This window comes from Suricata suricatta, chromosome X, assembly GCF_006229205.1.
Source record: "Suricata suricatta isolate VVHF042 chromosome X, meerkat_22Aug2017_6uvM2_HiC, whole genome shotgun sequence".
Lineage (NCBI taxonomy): Eukaryota > Metazoa > Chordata > Mammalia > Carnivora > Herpestidae > Suricata > Suricata suricatta.
In genome coordinates, this window is record NC_043717.1 from 31,181,566 (window position 1) to 31,200,283 (window position 18,718).

At 39.4% G+C, this 18,718-nt stretch overlaps 1 protein-coding gene across 3 annotated transcripts in view; it reads left to right on the top strand.

Annotated features, from left to right (window-relative positions):
- The window catches only part of SYTL5 (synaptotagmin like 5), a 103,811-nt gene that overhangs the window by 4,653 nt on the left and 80,440 nt on the right, over positions 1–18,718 (top strand). For all 3 annotated transcript variants that reach the window (XM_029930999.1, XM_029930998.1, XM_029931000.1), the window contains exon 2: positions 16,982–17,191. In XM_029930999.1, coding sequence (XP_029786859.1) covers positions 16,982–17,191 — 210 coding nt within the window. The remainder of the gene's footprint in view (positions 1–16,981; positions 17,192–18,718) is intronic.

Genomic DNA, 18,718 nt, shown 5'->3' on the forward strand with positions numbered 1-18,718 from the left:
GACATTTTGTACCTTAGGTTTTTCTGACTTTGGAAGAACTTCCCCTAACATAAAAGACGACACAGTTCATGGTCTACTCTAAAAAGATGTCATTGACAAAAATCTTACTCTACTTGATCTTCTACACCTAAAACCAAATACTGTTAAATGTCTACATTTTGGTATTGGCCTATATAAGAAATCTTCAATTTGTAAGTGACTCTTCATTTTAGCAGTTCATTTGGGCTTTATCCTTACTGAGAAGATGTCATTTCCATTTGGCCACAATGCATGAAAACATATCTGGACCTAATGTTCTCTTTGGCACCTATTCTTGGGCTTGTCTTAGTAATGAATTCTGTTGGTTGCCTTAAATCCCCCTTTTGTTCTTTTCTTCCTCCCTTTCCAAATCTTGATTTTGCTCAGCTCCAGGAGTAGATCTTCTAAAAAAAAATATTCATCCCTTGACTAGTATTCCTCTAGCAACTATCTTTGGTCTTGAGGTATACATGAAACCAAAGATGATGCACTCAAACATATAGCCCATATTTATAGAACGCTCTCTTTTGCACTCAACATATTCAGTGAGACCTGTTGCCACTGTTGCTCTTGAGAATGTAAGCCAGCACCGTGATGAAGCTGAATCAAAAGAATGGCAGAAAATTTTTGTCCGCATCCTGATATACTAGAACCTGCCACATCTCTGGGCTTTTTCTTTAAGCAATATAATATATTTCCATGTTATTTATAGCATTTTGAATCTGCTTTTCTGTTACATGCAACTCAGAGCATCCTATAATCTCTAAGAGTTAGAAGTAATCAGCATTTTTGGGGTACCATCTATAGGCCAAATGCTATGTATGTATTACTGGAATAATAAAGGTAAACAGATACAGTATTAATGTTTGTTGGGTCCATAAAGACGTTTGCAGTCATGGATCAGACTATCCATGGTGTAGACCAGAGGTCAGCAATTTTTTTCTGAAAAGTAAATATTTTCTGAATAGTTAATATTTTAGGCTCTATGCATATGTGTTCTATATTACGATTACTTTAGCCTGCTGTTGTAGTATGAAAGCAGCAACAGACAACATGTAAACAAATGGGTATAGCTGTGTTCCAATAAAACTTTATTTATAAAAATGGGTGGTGGGCTGGATTTGGCCCAATGGCTATAATTTGCTGCCCTTTAGTGTTGAAAACGATACCTTGGTAGGTTCTAGCCTCGAGAATAGATGTGTATACCTAAAAGCTTCAATAAGCGATCTCCACAGCAGGACATTTATAGTCTAAGAGCAAAGATGGAGTTGGACTAGAGTCCATCAGCTATCAGAGATAGAGCATGGGCTTCTGTCTGGGAGGCTAGATGATTTCAGAGTCCTGCTGTCTCCAGAAGATTTCTATGCCTCACTCAATCTGTAGTGGTTCATGAGCCAGAACAGCTTAAATGTTTCATGGCTTCTCTAGAAAAACAGTACTATGAATTTGGAGGTATAGAAAATACCAAGAACTAGCAGAACATTCTACAAAATTGTGAAGGACAGATTGCAAATTCATTTTCCCAATGAGGTCAGAGCTGTAAGTGTCCTGTTTACAGATGGGTAAACTGAAATACAAAGTTAAGTAACCTGTCCAAGGTCAATTGTCCCGCCAGTAAGTGGCAAAACTGTGGTTTGTAGCCCCACCGTCTGGCCCCAGAGCTCCCAGGCCACTCCTAGGTCACTTTTAATTTCTAGGGTATCTGAGCCTTCTGGGGACCAGAAGAAAAAGGGATGATACACTATTCAAGGCCTGCCTCACAGCAGAGACTGTATTACTCAATTCACAAATGTATCCCCACTAAATCCCCATGGCATCTGTGAAGTAGGTACTGTTCTGATGCGCTATAGCTTTGGCAACTGAAGCTTATTAAATAATTGGCCATGCTGGTAAACATCAGAGACAAGGTGCTTGCTTTCCATCTTGCTTCCCTTTTCTCTGTGTTGTATCGTGTGTGCAATAAAGGCATCTCTTCAGACCCTACTGAGAGCCCACCCGTAGCCTTACTCTTAGAGAAATGGAACAAAACAGAAAACATTCCTTCCTCTAGCCTGGTATTTATGGACATTTCTGACCTATGAGCTGTGTAACATTATTGAAAGTTACTGTGACATTTGTTGAAGCATTGCTTTCACACAGTGAAAATTGACAAGAGTTCCTCATGCTGTTCTACTATTTATGCTGCCTGAAACCAAAGGGAAAGTGTATTATGTTTTGTTCTAAACAGTTGGCTCAGTTGAGACGGGCCACTGAGCAAGCCAGAGTCTAGTGTCATCAAGAGAGCACAGATCCCAGCCTGGAAACTGCCATTCATGTTACGGCTTTGTCTTTGTGTGGTCGATTCCATCATTTTAGAGCAGTGTAGGGAAGGAAGGAGAAGAAGGGAGAAAGAGAAGGAGAAAGTGTATTCAAATTGATTATTAAGAATCCTGCAGATAAGCTAATGTTCAGTTTAAATGGATTTGAATCGATTTAACGAGTTACATATTCACCCTGGAGGTTAGGGAGACCAGTAAGTGCCAAGCAATAATACCCTCTTAATCCTCTACAAATATTTGATCTGTGGGGCTGTTTGTTTTTCCAAATCTTATCATTACCACTAAGAACAAAATTAGTTTGACCTTCTAAAATGCCTAAAGACTCACTGTCCCTATAAAACACCGGGAGAACTATAGGAGTGGACTTTTAGTTGGTAAACATTTTGTCTTAATCCTCATAGAATTGCCGCAAAGCTTCTTAATGGATTAACAGAAACTCCCTGCATGAACTTACTGGCTGCCTAATAAAACGCAAACTCTTTGTGAGTCACAGAGAAATGAAAAAAAGAAAATCCAGCTCTGCTTTAAATGAATTTAAAACCTTGGAGATTTTCCTACCGAAGAACTTAAGAATTTCGATATATACACATATTATAGGGAAACTAACTTCAATTTTTTTCCACAGCATTCTCCAAGGAATTCTTCTTTGTAGGGCTCACTGTGGGAAAGGGGACATTTCCAACATTAGATTATCCAAATAAATAAACATATTTGCCAGACCATATTTTTTTTTGAAATAATGTGGTCACTATAGTCATAGGTAAAACTGTCACCGATGTAAAATGTGTGTGCGTGTGCATGTGTGTGTGTACTATATATGTGTATTTCTTTTTCTCTGTGTGTGTCTTTCTCTCATCTTTGACTCCTCTCCAAATTGCTCTTTTAGTGCCCCTTTTCTCTTCTAGCATACCACTCTAGCCAAAATTGGTGTAAAGGACATGCCCCCATGCAGCATAGGTTAATTTGCATTCACATCCAGGAAACTATCATTCCTTTTTATTGTAGGTTGAAGAAACAAAGACTTCTAAAGCCCATGTTGTTCTTGAGTGGAATGTTGGGGGCTGGGAGGGTGAGTACTCACCATCCAAAGGTAGGTCAGTTCATTAGGGAAGATCTAATTAAGTAAATACCAACTGGGTTCCTAGGAAAATAGGCATTTAATTTCTAAGGACATAGTGCAAGTGAAAACTTCACTAACAAAAATGTCACTTCTAATATTTTAGATTTCAGGCATCTGACCATTTTATATCGACAGTTTGTGTCAATGCTTATATCCTAATAGAAATTAGGGCTTAATTTATTTAAGTCTGTAATAAGATTAGGCTGGCATGCATTTACTAATTTTTCTAATCACTACTTCATTGTAGAGAAATTAAGTGTAACTGGTAAACATTCCATACAAATGTCTAAAATTAATGAAACTTTTATACAGTAAGGAATTTTTCAACTTTAAACTCACTAGGATCTGTAAAGGGCATCAGTGTGTATAATATTTTTTATATCATAAACCCTCAATCCAGCTACAGAATTTTTTATATCTTCTGATACATTTTTCATTATAGAAGTAATGTATTCAGTATAGAAAATTAGAAAATACTTGGATTTGAACTTTAAAACCTCACTTCTCCTCTTCCCAGATATAGCTTCCACTTGTTGAATTTCTTTCCTGTTACTTTGCTGTGCACACATTTAATTTTCACATAATTGGAACCATATTATAATTTTTATCCTCTATATTTGCTTGATATTATTTAATTCACATTTATCATGTCACTTAAAAATTCCCTGGCAGCAGCATTTTTATTGGCTGGATAAGATTTCCTAACATCGATGTGCAATATTTTGTTCAATTTCCATGAAAATCCTTGTTTGGAAGTCTTCTGTCTTAATTTTTTAATTATATAGTAATTCATATTTTGATTTATATTTCTTTTAAATTGAAAAGTTGTTTTCTAAAAATATGTCACTTTCCTCTTTACTAAATGATTACATTGTTCCACTGCCAGCATCAAAATTGTTGCTATAAATCTTTACTAATATAACAGTGTTTTATGTTAATTTGCACTTATGTGTTTATTGGTGTTTTTAGAGGATTGCAAGCCATTTGTATTTCCTCTTGAGAATTTTTTATTCACATTGTCCATTTACTATTGGGGGTTAGTGTTGTACACAATATGTATTTGTATGAATTCTTTTTGTAATATTTGGGAGATACATATCCAAGATTCAGCAGAAATTCACTGAGTACTTACATGCAAGGCATAGAATATGGACATGAATTCATTTCTAATTTAACAGAAGCAAAATTGTATTTTATTGGATTGTGCAAAGTCTCCACTTTCACATTGACATGAGTCAAATTGATATATTCTTTGTGTAAAATATAAATAATTTACAACTTTGACGGATGCTATATGCATTTAGTATTTCAAAGCCAGGATTTGTATTATCTTATAGTTTTGTAATAGTATCCATACTATTTGTAGGTGTAGAAATTAGGGTAAGTTCAATTCTCAGTGTCATAAAACCAGAATAATAGTAGTTTACATAAGAGAGGTTTATTTCTTTTCTTTTCTTTTCTTTTCTTTTTCTTTCTTTTTTTTTTTCCTTTTCCTTTCCTTTTTTCTTTTCCCTTGATGAAGTCATGAGGGAAACAATCCAGGGCTGGTAATGTTGACTCCATGCTCATCAAAGGCCCAGGGTCCTTCTAACTGGTTGCTCTGCTATCTTCAACATGGGCTGACATCTGTTAAAGTAACTTTAAAATGTTATTCTGACACTTGTTAAAATGGTAAGGAAGAGTTTTTACTTAGGACTACTGAAATACATTTTAACTCTTTCACCCAGAAAATTAAAAATGAAGGATTATGTAATTTTGATAGGGGGCACATTGAATGTACAGATTGCTTTCGGTAGTATAGACATTGTTGAAAATGAAAACCAAAACTGGAGGCATCATAATTCCAGACTTCAAGCTGTATTACAAAGCTGTCATCATCAAGACAGTATGGTACTGGCACAAAAACAGATCAATGGAACAGAATAGACAACCCAGAAATGGACCCACAGATGTATGGCCAACTAATCTTTGACTAAGCAGGAAAGAATATCCAGTGGAAAAAGACCATCTCTTCAGCAAATGGTGTGGGAAAACTGGACAATGTTGTGCAAAAGAATGAACCTGGACCACTTTCGTACACCATACACAAAAATAAATTCAAAATGGATGAGAGACCAGGAAACCATCAAAATCCTACAGGTGAAAACAGGCAGCAACCTCTTTGACCTTGGCCTCAGCAGCTTCTTATTAGACATGTCTCTGGAGACAAGGGAAACAAAAGCAAAAATGAATTCTTGGGACTTGATCAAGGTAAAAACCTTCTGCACAGTGAAGGAAACAACAGAACTAAAAGGCAACTGACAGAATGGGAGAAGATATCTGCAAATAATGTATCAGATAAAGGATTAGTATCCAAAATCTATGAAGAACTTATCAAACTCAACATGCAAAAAGACAAATAATCAATTGAAGAAATGGGCAGAAGACATGAATAGATACTTTTCCAAAGAAGACATCCAGATGGCTAACAGACACATGAAAAGATGCTCAACATCATTCATCATCAGAGAAATACAAATCAAAACCACAATAAGATACCACCTCATACCTGTCAGAATGGATAAAATGAACACCTCACAGAACAGCAGATGTTGGCCAGCATGTGGAAAAAGGGGAACATTTTTGCACTGTTGGTAGGGATACAAATTGGTGCAACCACTCTGGAAAACAATACGGAGGTTCCTGAAAAAATTAAAAATAGAACTACCTTACAACCCAGCAGTTGCACTACTAGGTATTTATCCAGAATTCTGACTCAAAAGAGGTACAGGCACCCCAATGTTTATAGCAGCACTATCAGCAATAGCCAAACTATGGAAAGAGTCCAAATGTCCATTGACTGATGAATGGATCAAGAAGTTGTGGTATGTACACACACACACACACACACACACACACACACACAATGGAATACTACTTGGCAATGAGAAAGAATGAAATCCTGCCATTTGGAACAACGTAGATGGAACTAGAGTGTATTATGCTAAGCAAAATAAGTCAGTAAGAGAAAGACAAATATATGATTTCACTCATGTGGAATCTAAGAAGCACAGCAGATGAACATATGGGAAGGGAAGGCAATATAATATAAAAAGAGAGAGGGGAAAGCAAACCATAAGAGACTCTTAAATGCAGAGAACAAACTGAGGGTTGCTGGAGGGGAGATAGGTGGGGGGATGGGCTAAATGTGTGATGGGCATTAAGGAAGGCACTTGTTGGCATGAGCACTGGGTGTTACATTTAAGTGATGAATCACTGGGTTCTACTCCTGAAACCAATACTACACTGTATGTTAACTAACTTGAATTTAAATAAATAAAGTTTGAAAAGGACCGTGGCAATAGGGGAGAGAGATCCCGGCCACCTTCGAATGCTGAAAAGGCAGCTGGGGATTTATAGCCAGTGAGTGGCATGAGGGGGTCAATGAATGGAAAGACTCGGCCTGAAGGCAAGCAAGGGTGACATCAAATATCAAGGGTAGAGGGATTCTCGCTATGCTGATTTAGCACTATTCTTGCTAAGTCTGGTCTCTGGAAGCCTAAGATAGGGCCCAAGGACAAGACCTAGTCAAAGAGTGGATTCAGAGGAACCTAAAATTTGGTCAAGGAGACAATCTTTGTCACATCTCGTGGTCCAAGACGGCTGCTCCAGTACTTTTATACTCCCCTTATTCTATTCAACAGGGAGAAGGGCAAAGGGCAGAAAAAAAAGGTTTCCTTGTCGTAAGGACATTTCTGAGAAGTTTCACAGATGACCTTGCTTTTATTGTGTTGGTCAAAATGTAATTGCATGGATGTACTTAGCTGCAAGGGAGCTTGGATATGTAACAGAAATGTATTCTTGGTTCTGGGCGGCCATGGAACCAACTTACATTTGGAGTTTTTATTGGTATAAAAGAGTAGAAGGAACATTGGGAAATGGCCAACAACCTGAAATAATGGGTGCAATTACGAATTGTGACTTACATTTATTACTCAGAATGAATTATAGCTTCCTTTTCATCGAATCTCAAAGCAATTGTCAGTGATTAATTTCAGTGAAGCCTATAAGAAAAAACACATAAAGAAAACACTGTTGGGGCACCTGGGGGGCTCAGTCAGTTAAGTGTCCGACTTCAGCTCAGGTCATGGTCTCACGGTTCATGGGTTAGAGCCCTGCATCGGGCTCTGTGCCGACAGCTTAGAGCCTGGAGCCTGTTTCAGATTCTGTGTCCTTCCCTCTCTCTGCCCCTCCCTTGCTTGCGCTCTGACTCTCAAAAATAAAACCTTTAAAAAGAAAAAAAGAAAATTATTGCTATTCATCCTGAATGAATTTCAAAGAAATAGTGACTTTATATTCTTTGTACTATTTGCTGATGCTGATAACTAGGAAAAGTGCCAGAAGTGTTTTGTTTTTTTAAAAATCACCTTTATCTATGAAAATATGAGTTCCCATAAGCACCACCTAAAGAGGTAAAATGGAAAAAATTAAGTACTGACAACTGTCTCTGCTCTCCTTCCTTGGTGCATTTAAAATAATTTAGTTTATGCAAATTCAAGTTACATTTTAGAATAAATGTCAGCTATATGGTTTATAAAAATTAAAACTAGTATGTGCCTTGTATTCAGCAGCACAAGTGGTTTTAAAGCACTTTTCAAGGGCACCATGTTGTCTCTAAGTTACCTTTGTCTGGTGTGTGAATGCCCAATTTCTTTCCATCAAGATAATCCTCACATTGTCAGAGCAATTATCGTTGAAAGCCTACTATTTTACCCAGGTTTTTTTCTTTTTTGCTGTACTGATTCTATCTCCATCCCCTTTATTTTTGGAATAAATTACCATATTGATAACAGGACTTTCTGCTGTTTTTGAAACTCAAGAAATGGATCCTTTATATTTTAGATCAGCAACACACTTCTTTATTGCTCATTGGGCCAGGAAATTGAGGTCCTGGTTCATAATATTAATAGTTATTAATTGTTATTTCAAGGTGTTCCCAGACTTAGTTTGCTCATTACACATGAGATCACTTTCTGCTATGATTTTGAGACTATAGTTAATAAACAATTGTCTGTCTACATGGATTTGTGAGATCTCCTGGTTTATTCGTCTGAGCTGAGTGTTTTATTACCAGGACGTGCTTGGTGTCATCTGCAGATATAAAGATTCCACAATGCCCTCTATCCTTGAGACAGTTTCTAAACACATGAACTTGGCACAATTCACAAGGTTTGTCTAGATAAGTGTTCCTTCGATCTTGTTTATTTTTCTGAAGTTGCTTTCTATGTAGATAAAACTTTCTATGTCAACAAACTTTCTCTGTAGACAAAAGTTTTTCCCAGTTCTCAGGTGGTCTGGATTGTTTTTAATAGTATTTGGTGTTGGGACGCCTGGTTCAGTTGGTTAAGCATCCAGCTTCGGCTCAGGTCATGATCTCACACTTGTGAGTTCAAGCCCCATGTCAGGCTCTCTGCTGTCAGTGAGGAGCCCACTTTGCATCCTCTGTCTCCCCCTCTCTCTGCCCCTCTCCTGCTTGTGCTCTCTGTCTCCCTCAAAAATAAATAAACATTAAAAAAAAGTCTGTGAAGTGAACACTAGTCAAGTTTATAAAGTTTCTTAGGACCAGAGTCGTGTTTGTTGAAGAACAGCTCCATCAGGCAATGTTTGTCATGAGAGACTTTGTGATAGGAGGTTACTTGGGCAGGTCCCATTTGGTGGGAGATGTCTGGCAAAAACAGCCCTTCGTGTTTACTGAGGTTTAACTTTTTAAAAACTTTATTTTAGATAGAGTGAGCACAAAAGCTGGGGAGGGAGGAAGAGGGAGAGAGAGAATCTTAAACAGGCTCCATGCTCAGCATGGAGCCCAACACAGGGCTAGATCTCACAACCTTGGGATCATGACCTGAACTGAAATCAAGAGTCAGACGCTTACCCGATTGAACCACCCAGGCGCCCCACTGAGGCTTAACTTTGTGCTCAGCATGGCTTTGCACAACTAGGAAAGAAATAGCAGTTATTAACAAATGCAGTGTCCTCTCTGAGCAAAAATGTGGTAATAGAGTAAGAATTAACCAGAAGAATCTGAGGGAAGAAGATTGTGAAGTATAAATTTCTGGAACTGAATCCTGATAGCACCGCTTAATAACCTTGTGACCCATAGCAAGTTCCTCTCTGAAATTACACTTTATTTCTAAAATGGGAATAAAAATGTCTTTCTCGTAGGATGCTACCAAAGCTGAATGACATGACATGTAAAACGGAGTGCCTGACCTTACTGAGGCCAAGTGTGGTGCTATTTAGGTTTTAATAATAGGTTCTGCACACGGAAGACAATCAAAATGAAAAACGTAGTTTTATATTCAGAGTACAGAGAGGAGATCTGATCACCCCTGGATTTCCCTTAGGCAATTATGAAGGAGACCCGGGGGTTGATGGCATTGCCTCTCGATGCGAATGCAAGATGGGAGTGCTAGGAGCTATGCAGCCATTGGCGTCAGGTTGCTGTGACATTATGCTGCCGGCATATATTATTTTAGTAATTTTTATCTCATTGTTTGTAGCTTAACAATACATTTCCTCTGCCACTGTGGTTTTGCTCTTATAAAGGAATATCAAACTCTAGTTCTAGAGAAGGATTTTGTGTGCAGGCACTGCAGCAGAAGCTGAAGCTGAATCTGATAGCAACATTTTTGTCAGTGTACAATAATGAAAAGACCTAATATTTACTGCGTCATTACTGTATTTTTTGGAACATAGTTTTGGCTGTGGGTGACAGAAATGCATTATAATAGTAGCTTGAGGGGTGCCTGGGTGACTCAGTCGGTTAGCATATGACTTCAGCTCAGGTCATGATCTCGTGGTTCATGAGTTCGAACTCCGTGTTGGGCTCTATGCCGACAGCTCAGAGCCTGGAGCCTGCTTCAGATTCTGGCTCTCCCCCTCTCTCTGCCCCTCCCCCATTCAGGCTCTTCTCTGTCTCTCTCAAAAATAAACATTTTAAAAAATAATAGCAGCTTCAATAAGATGGAAATGTATTCCTCTCTAATATGAAAGCCTGGATTGGTTGGCAGCTTTGTGATACTGGTCTGGTGGCCCCATGATAATATGGCTCTGGGTGCCTTGGCTTTTTTGTTGTTCCACTACCTTGACAGTTTAGCTCTTAATCCAAGATGGCTCATTCCTATGTTCTCATCGCAGCCTCTGGGAGGGAGAGGGCTTCAAGGGAAAGGGCCCTTTCCCACTAGGCTGTGACCTTGAGTCGGCCTGTGTCATTTCTGATCATATCCCATCAACCAACACTGAGTCTCAAGACAAAACCTAACTAACTGCAAGGAATACTGGAAATGTAGTCTTCATTCTGAGTGGCCATGAGCCTAGTGAGACATTCCACTAACACAGAAGAGAAGAACAGATACAGAGAGACACCTACCAGAATTGCCTATTCCATAATTATTACGTGTCAAGCTGGGCTTAACGCTTAATATTCACAACATTATCTTAATGCTCACAACAACCTTATGAGGTTGCAACTTTATGATTCTGTTTTACAGAAGTAGTATCTTGAGGCACAGAGAAGTTAAGTAATTTTCTTAAACTCTCAAACGTAATAAGCGGCAAGGCCAGGATTTGAACCTGGGCAGTCTGCCGTCAGAGCCCTATCATCTAGGCCACTAAATCATCCTTACTTGCTTATTTCTCTTGGGCCTTGTTGTGCTCTTCTGGATGAGATCGGAGATTGTTTAAGGCATCAAGAAATCAAAGATGCTCTGTGAGTTGTGTTTTATAGCTTCCTCTTCCAGGCAGCTAATTGCGTCCATTCCAAAATTCCGATCTTTTTTGGTTCAAAATAGCATTCAGTACAATTGAGTCTAGATGGGGTAACAAAAGAAAAATAATGCCACATGAATGTGACAGGAATTTTAATGAAAGCAATTCCCGATTTGAAAGAAGCATGCCTATGCAATGATAAAGCAAGCAGTGTTCGTAATACATTGAATGTTTTTGATTGATGGGATGGAAAAAAATGAACTCAGGGTGTTACCAGGGTATAGCAATGAAAGATTCTATCATTTAACTGCAGTTGAGATAGTTTATCTCTTCAGTCTTTAAGATTTCAATTACATGTAGGTCATCAATTTGCATGTTAATATCAGTGCATCTGTGTAGCAATAAGGAAATCTAAAGAATAAACTGATATTTTAAAATGCAGGAGCATCTTGAGTTCATGTTAAGTAAAGAACTGGTGTTAGCTGATATTAAATGTCTTAAACTCTTTTCTTTTTGTGTTTTGTATCAGTTTTTAACAGTTGATTCAGGGCCATATTTATGTCTGCTACATTTTATATCTACCATCCTCTTTTTTAAAAAGCACATTCGTTTATTTATTTTGAGAGAGAGTGCATGAGCAGGAATGGGGCAGAGGGAGAGAGAGAGAGAGAAAGAATGAATCCCGAGTAGGCTCTGCACTGTTAGGACAGAGCCCAACACAGGGCTCGATCCCCTGGACCATGAGAACTTGATCTGAGCTAAAAACAAGAGTCAGACACTCCACCCAGGTGCCCTGCGTCTCCCATACTCTTTGCTCCTCTTCAGAGAAGACCAAAGAGAGTAAATGGTTAGGTTTTTAATATTTGCAAAAACCAAAATTTTTTTTTCTTTCTGAACAATGTAGGAATGAAGTTAAGAAAAGTAGAAAAAGTTGTGGAAGTACTTAACAAGGAATTGAGAGCATTCTGTTGTTTTTTCGAGCTTGAACTATTTTTTCAGAGTATTTTTTACCTCAATTTTAGCCAATTTTAATTTGACTTTATTCTTAATAGACTCAACATTGTACCTTTTTTCCCCTCTCATTCTCCTTTTAATCATGATGGCTTCATATTGTAAAGGCCTTTATAATTCACAAAGCACACTACCGTACTTTATTGCCTCTGACTCTTACAAACACCTTCAGAGGGAGATATAAAAGTAATTAGTATCTTTGTTTTGAAGTTGAAGTAACGGAGACCCAGAGATGTTAACTCAAATGCCCAGTGACATCTAGTAAGCAGCATGGCTGAGTTTTCCTTCCTTCCTTTCACTCTTTATCTTTTTTCCCCTCTTCCTTCCCTTCCCCTTCCTCCCATCCCCTTCCCTTCCTCTTCCTCTGGCACTTGCTATCTTGTGCTTATGCTTTCTTTTATTTATTTATTTGAAGAATATCTATTATGTTCCAGGTACTAGGTTGTTGTAAAATGCAGAGCTAAACAAATCATGTATGGTTTTGCTCTCATGGAGATTACAGAGGAACTAAGACAAACCTTTAACTAGTAAAAAAAAGAAAAAACCTGCCAGATATATGTACAATAAAAAATTACAGGAGTGCCTGGGCAGCCCAGTCTGTTGAGCATCCAACTCTTGATTTCTGCTCAGGTCATTATCCCAGGATCATGGGATCAAGCCCCACATTGGGCTCCATGCTGAGCACAGAGCCTGCTTGGGATTCTCTCTCTCTCTCTCTCTCTGCCCCTCTCCCCCATTCACATGTGTGCGTGCGCTTGCTGTCTCGCTTGCTGTCTCTCTCTCTCTCTCTGTCTCTCTCTGTCTCTCTCTCAAATAAAAAAAAATTACAGTTAGTGAGAAAGAGATGGGTATCTGCTGTAGATTTTGTGGTCAGAGAAAGCCTCTCTGGGGAAGCAGCAATAAAGCTGAAATAAAAAGGATATAGGGAAGTCAGGCGAAGAAGCAGCCACATGAAGAACTAGGCTGGACCGGCAGTCAGGCTCCGCTAAGTGATGCTACAGTAACAGCCTCAAACTCTTTGTGGCTTAAAGCAATGAAGGTTTATTTTTCATTTGTGCTACATGTGCATATCCATAACAGGATGGTTAAGGACTCTATTCATAGCATCCTCAGACCGGGATTTAGACTTACGGAGCAGAAACTATTTGGGACATTGCCATTCTCCATGCAAAGAAGAGGGTATGTGGTAAACCACGCACTCACTCTTAAAGCTCTTACCTGGACTCACAGACCACATTTCATGGACCAGTGCAAGTCACAGGATGACATTTAATGTCAAGAGGGCAGGGATGTGCAACCTGACTTGTTGTACTTTCCCAGCCTCTCTCGCAGCTAGCTGTAGTGATATGACACTGCATGATCAAGGGAACCTAAAGAGAAGTCTGATGTGAGTAACTCCAAGTAAGTTTTTATTTTCCTGTTAAGAGACAGGTATGGCTGACACAGCTTGCCCCTTCCTCCTGTCTTTTAAAAAAATTTAATGTTTTTTTAATTTATTTGTGAGGGGGGGCCAAAGAGAGGGGGACACAGAATCTGAAGCAGGCTCCAGGCTCTGAGCTGTCAGCACAGAGCCCGGCACAAGACGGGGCTCGAACTCACATACTGTGAGATCAGGACCTGAGCTCTCTGAGCTAGTGAGGTGCCCCACCCCTTCCCCCAGTCTTAAACTTGGATGCTCCTCTCCAGATGGCTGGTCATTTTGCATAAGAATAATAAGCCATACCTTGAAGATAGGGGACCATCAGGATGAAAGGATCCTGAGTCTTTGAAGACCTAACCTGATTTGCAGCTGAACTAATGCAATAATTGCCTAATTCTGGATTTCTTGGGAGCGGGGTGGGGAAGGAATATTTTTAAGCCTGTTACTTAGAACCAGAGCATTTCTGGTTTATGTGGTTGCAGGAGATGAATAGATACTGTGCTTGAAACCCAGAAATTCACCTTCCTCAGATACCTTTCTGAGACTAGGTCAGCAATGCAGATACCAAAGGAAGCCCGTCTTGCTTTTTGTTTTATTTTGTTTTTTTAGTAATCATTTTATTTTATTTTTTTTAAATATAGTTTATTGTCAAATTGGTTTCCATATAACACCCCGTGCTCTTCCCCACAAATGCCCTCCTCCATGACCATCACCTCCCTTCCCCTTGCCCCCTCCCCTCCATCTTGCTTTTTGTAAATGTTGGCTAGGAAAGCAGAAGGAAGAGACATCTCCCCTCCTATTCCTCACTTCTAGCTCGATATACTCCCTTTCTCCTTGGTACTCATTCTCCACCTGCATACTTTGTTTTCCCAGCTGCAATTGCCCTCTCTTTAACCTTCTTCTTCTTCTTCTTGAGTGTCTAAAAATGGTTATGTCCATTTAACGTAAATTATCCTAGACGTGATTAAATTAGGACAATTGCTAAGAGAGATCTGAAAAATCAACAGGTTGTTTAGTATTTTGTGCCAGCTTATGGAATTCTTCCCATCTTTCCCTACAATCTCAGAGATCGCTCCCAGAGCAGATTGCTCCCCGAGCAACAATTGCCTTAGAAATTCGCCAACTAGTGTGCTGGGACCTTGACATTCTTGCTTCCTTGTGGCCTGATTTACTTGGGGCTCCAAGTCTTTTTAGACTCTAGAATTGCCCTAGGTGAAACCTGATTGATAAATAGTCTTATCAGTAGAGAACCAAGAAAGATGCAATGAAAATGGTTCACTTTATGGCCATAACTTCTCCAAGTGGTCTTACCCTTTCTGAGGAATGACTGAGTGATTAAGGAACTGGTAAGTGATTCACGCAAGTGATCATGGAATTTTTTTTCCAGAAGAGAATCTGCCCTTTGGGAAGTCATGGAATACTTCTATTTTCTCAGTTTATTACTCTTTAACCCACCAGCCTATTCAGATAGGACTGCTATCCATGATTGCTGTCTTTAGTCTACCCTCTTTATTTTCTCTTATCATTGTTGCATGAATTGTAGATTTCGAGTAAGCAATGTTTTATTTCTCCTGTGCCCTGAGGTGTTCAAACATCTGTTGTGATTCTCCACATAATCTCATCGTGGTCTTTGAGAACTCGTTTTGTTATCTTAAAGCTTGTAGGTTCTGCAGGTTTTCAAAAGCAAATTATATGGAGCTTTTCTTACCTTCAGTTTCCTAAACCAGCTGTTCATGGGGGGAAAAAAAGGACATCAGGGTACTTCATAAGCTGTGAATGAGGGATTAGGAAATTTGCTGTGGGTTCTTTTCATTTGTGTTTTGGTGGACAAGAAGGTGGACTTGAGAGCCCTCTGTGCGGCTGCCTGGTGTAACACATGAATCATCTTGCATCATTTGTCCTCTTAACTAACAGCGAGGATACTGGGAGTCCTTAGCACATACCCCGTTTTCACTCATTTTTTGTCTGAATACCAGAATGCCCAACATACACTAGGCACTCAAGAAATGTTCATTGGATGAATGAATGAGACATTTAACCTTTTTCGAAACCGTATTCCTGTTTAAAATTTCCCATTTAGGAATCTCTCATCAGGCTAGGAATTAAAAGACCTAGTTTCTGGCTTTGTGTAGCAGACTCAGTACCACAAATGTAAAAGGAAATGTTATGAGATGTATGAGGTGATTCCGGAATGTTTGTTTCTTCTGGAACATAGAACTGTTGTGTTCAAGAAGGGTCTAGAGATGGATAGCATGAAGGAACAGCATGTCTCTGAAACTTAAATGAAGATGAACCTCTCATTTAGAGTATGGTTTTTCACATTTGGCAGTATATTATAATAAATAGTCACACATTTAAAAAAATACCAGAGTCAGGGGGAGGGGAGGGGAGACCAGAGAATCAGTATTTTTCAAAAATTGTCCCAGGTGATTCCATCATGTAGCCAAATTGGAGCACAGGTGGTCCAAGGCTGTTCTTCTCAAGCTCAGATCGCTGGAGGTTTTTTGACTATGCAGAATCTGATCCACTAGGTCAGAGATGGCGCCTGAAGTTATGTACTCCCAGTAAGTTTCCTGTTGGATCACTCTGAATAGCTCATTTTTAATGTATATATTACAATTACATGTCAGGCAGTAAATGCAGGGACATGAAAATAGCATTTATTTAGTATATGCCAGGCGCCATGCTGGTAACTTTACATCTATTATCTTGCTTAAACTTAAAAAGCAATCATGTAAGAACAGTATTACCCCTGTTTGAGAAATGAAGAGATTAAGATTTGGTGGACACATCATTGCCTCAGTTTGGACAGCTAATTCATGACGAAACCTGTAGGTCAGTGGTAGTTGTTGGAAACCCTCAAGTGCTGAGCAAAAGTGTTTGGGACACGTCTTTGTAGGAAGCTTTTTATTGGATCACTTAGGGAAAGTATCGATGTTGCCAAGTTTGATTTCACACTCTTGCTTTGTGCAGTGTGTCTAGGCAGGTAAGAAACATGGTATTGGGTGAGCTGCCAGCTAGGTTGTACTCCAGTGATGTGATATCAGAGATATACTGGCGAAGTTAGAGTAGAATGTGAATAAATACTAATAGCAAAATAGTAGCAGTAGTGGAAGACGTCAGAATTCACATGTGAAACACAAACGCTGTTTTTCAATTACTGATATCAAAACATTATTGATTTGAGAGAGAGAAATTGTGTTTTCTCAAAGCATTTGGCTCTGACTCCTTGATTCTTTCCAGAATTCTTCTAAATGAAAATACCCCTTAAATGAAGAGAGCTCTGCACCTCTGTTTTCTTTTTTGTTAAGTGATTTTTTTTCTCTCTCTCTCTCTCTCTCCTTTCAGGAAGCTGAAAAATGAACTCTTAGAAGCAAAACGTAGAAGCGGGAAGACTCAACAAGAAACCAGCAGAGTCTGTGTCCACTGCCAGAGAAACCTGGGCTTAATATTTGGCCGAGGAGACCCCTGCCGGATCTGCTCACTGAGAGTGTGCAGCGAATGTCGGGTCTTGGGCCTTGATGGCAGCTGGAAGTGCACCATCTGTGCCAAAGTCGCGTGAGTTTCTTGTCTTTGCGTGGAATGCCAGATTTGATGACTGAAAGGATCGGAGTAGGGAAAGAAAAACAGAAAAGAGTATTTAGAATTTAGGGATAGAGCGTAGACTAAAAATATAGCCCAACACAGGCTCAGCAATGCCTTTGTAGAATTCTGGAGGGGTGTCTGTGTGTGTGTGCGCGCGCGTGCGAGCAGATGCAAGCAAAATAGAGAACAATATTTTTATTTTAAAAAACTATCAAGCAGTAAAATTGGAAGCCTTGCAGAACGAGGTCTCTTTCTACATTTGAGAACCATGCAGAAGCTTTCTTCACTTATAGCCCCACTTGGCTCAAAAGGTACAGGCAATTCCCCGAAGCCATCCTTACATGTGTGGCATGAACAGCAGGATGAGTATGAATTATCCATCCAGCCTGCTTCCCACATCACCTGAGGGATGTATCACATTGGTCGATTGATTTGTGAATATTGACTCCCTGCCTTGCATCCTAGGAACAAATCTAGGTTGATTATGCTGAATGATTTGTTTAATGTATTGTTGGATTCTATTTGCTAGTATTTTGTTGACGATATTTGCATCTAGGCTCATAAAGATATTTGCCTGGAGTTCTCTTTTTTATTCATAGCATCTTTATCATGTTTTGGTATCAGGGTAATGCTGACCTTGTAAGGACAAAGTCTGAGGTAACAGACTCCATGACAGAGGTCCCCCTCTAAACTAGAAGGTCTAAGGGTCAGTCTCTCCAGAACTATTAGGCGGTTACACATTGCCTAGAGCAGGAGACCACTTTGCAATATCCAATCAGGAAAGGCCAGCTACCTCTCCCCACATTCCTAAGGGTAAGGCCTGCAGAAGGGAACTTTAGATAGGACCCTGTTACCTGATGTTAAAGTTAACCCCATAGTCACCAAACAAGACCCTCAAGTCACACTGTAATTGGTTGATTTCAAAGATACCCTAAATGTTGTAATTGGGTCCCGCCAAAAGTAACAAACACTCTGAACAGTGTGTATGGTTAGAGCTGCTGCCAATACTGTTGTACCATTATGATTGGATCACTGTACCTATGTCACAATTTCTCGTAACTACCCCTTCCCAAACCCCATAAAAACCCTGCTCAGCCCTTGTTCAGGGCTCTCAGCACGGATCCACTGCGCTGGTGAAGGCTGTGAGACCGAACTTAGGCCTGGCGAGCCCAAGCCGTAATAATAAATGCCCTTTGCTTTTGCATGCGTGACTCGGTCTCCCTGGTGGTCTCTGGTTTTTGGGGGTGATATTGAAATCTTGGACATTACAACCTCATAGACTGAATTTGGAAGGTTTTCTTCCACTACTACTTTTTTTAATACTTTGAGAAGACTAGGTAGCAGGGCTCCTTAAATATTTGGTATTACACCTCTGAAGCCATCTGGTCCTGGACTTGTTTCTTGGGAATTTTTTGAGCACTGATTCAATTACCATTGTATATAATCTGTTGACATTTTTTATTTCTTCATGATTTAGTTTTGGGAATTTATCCATTTTTT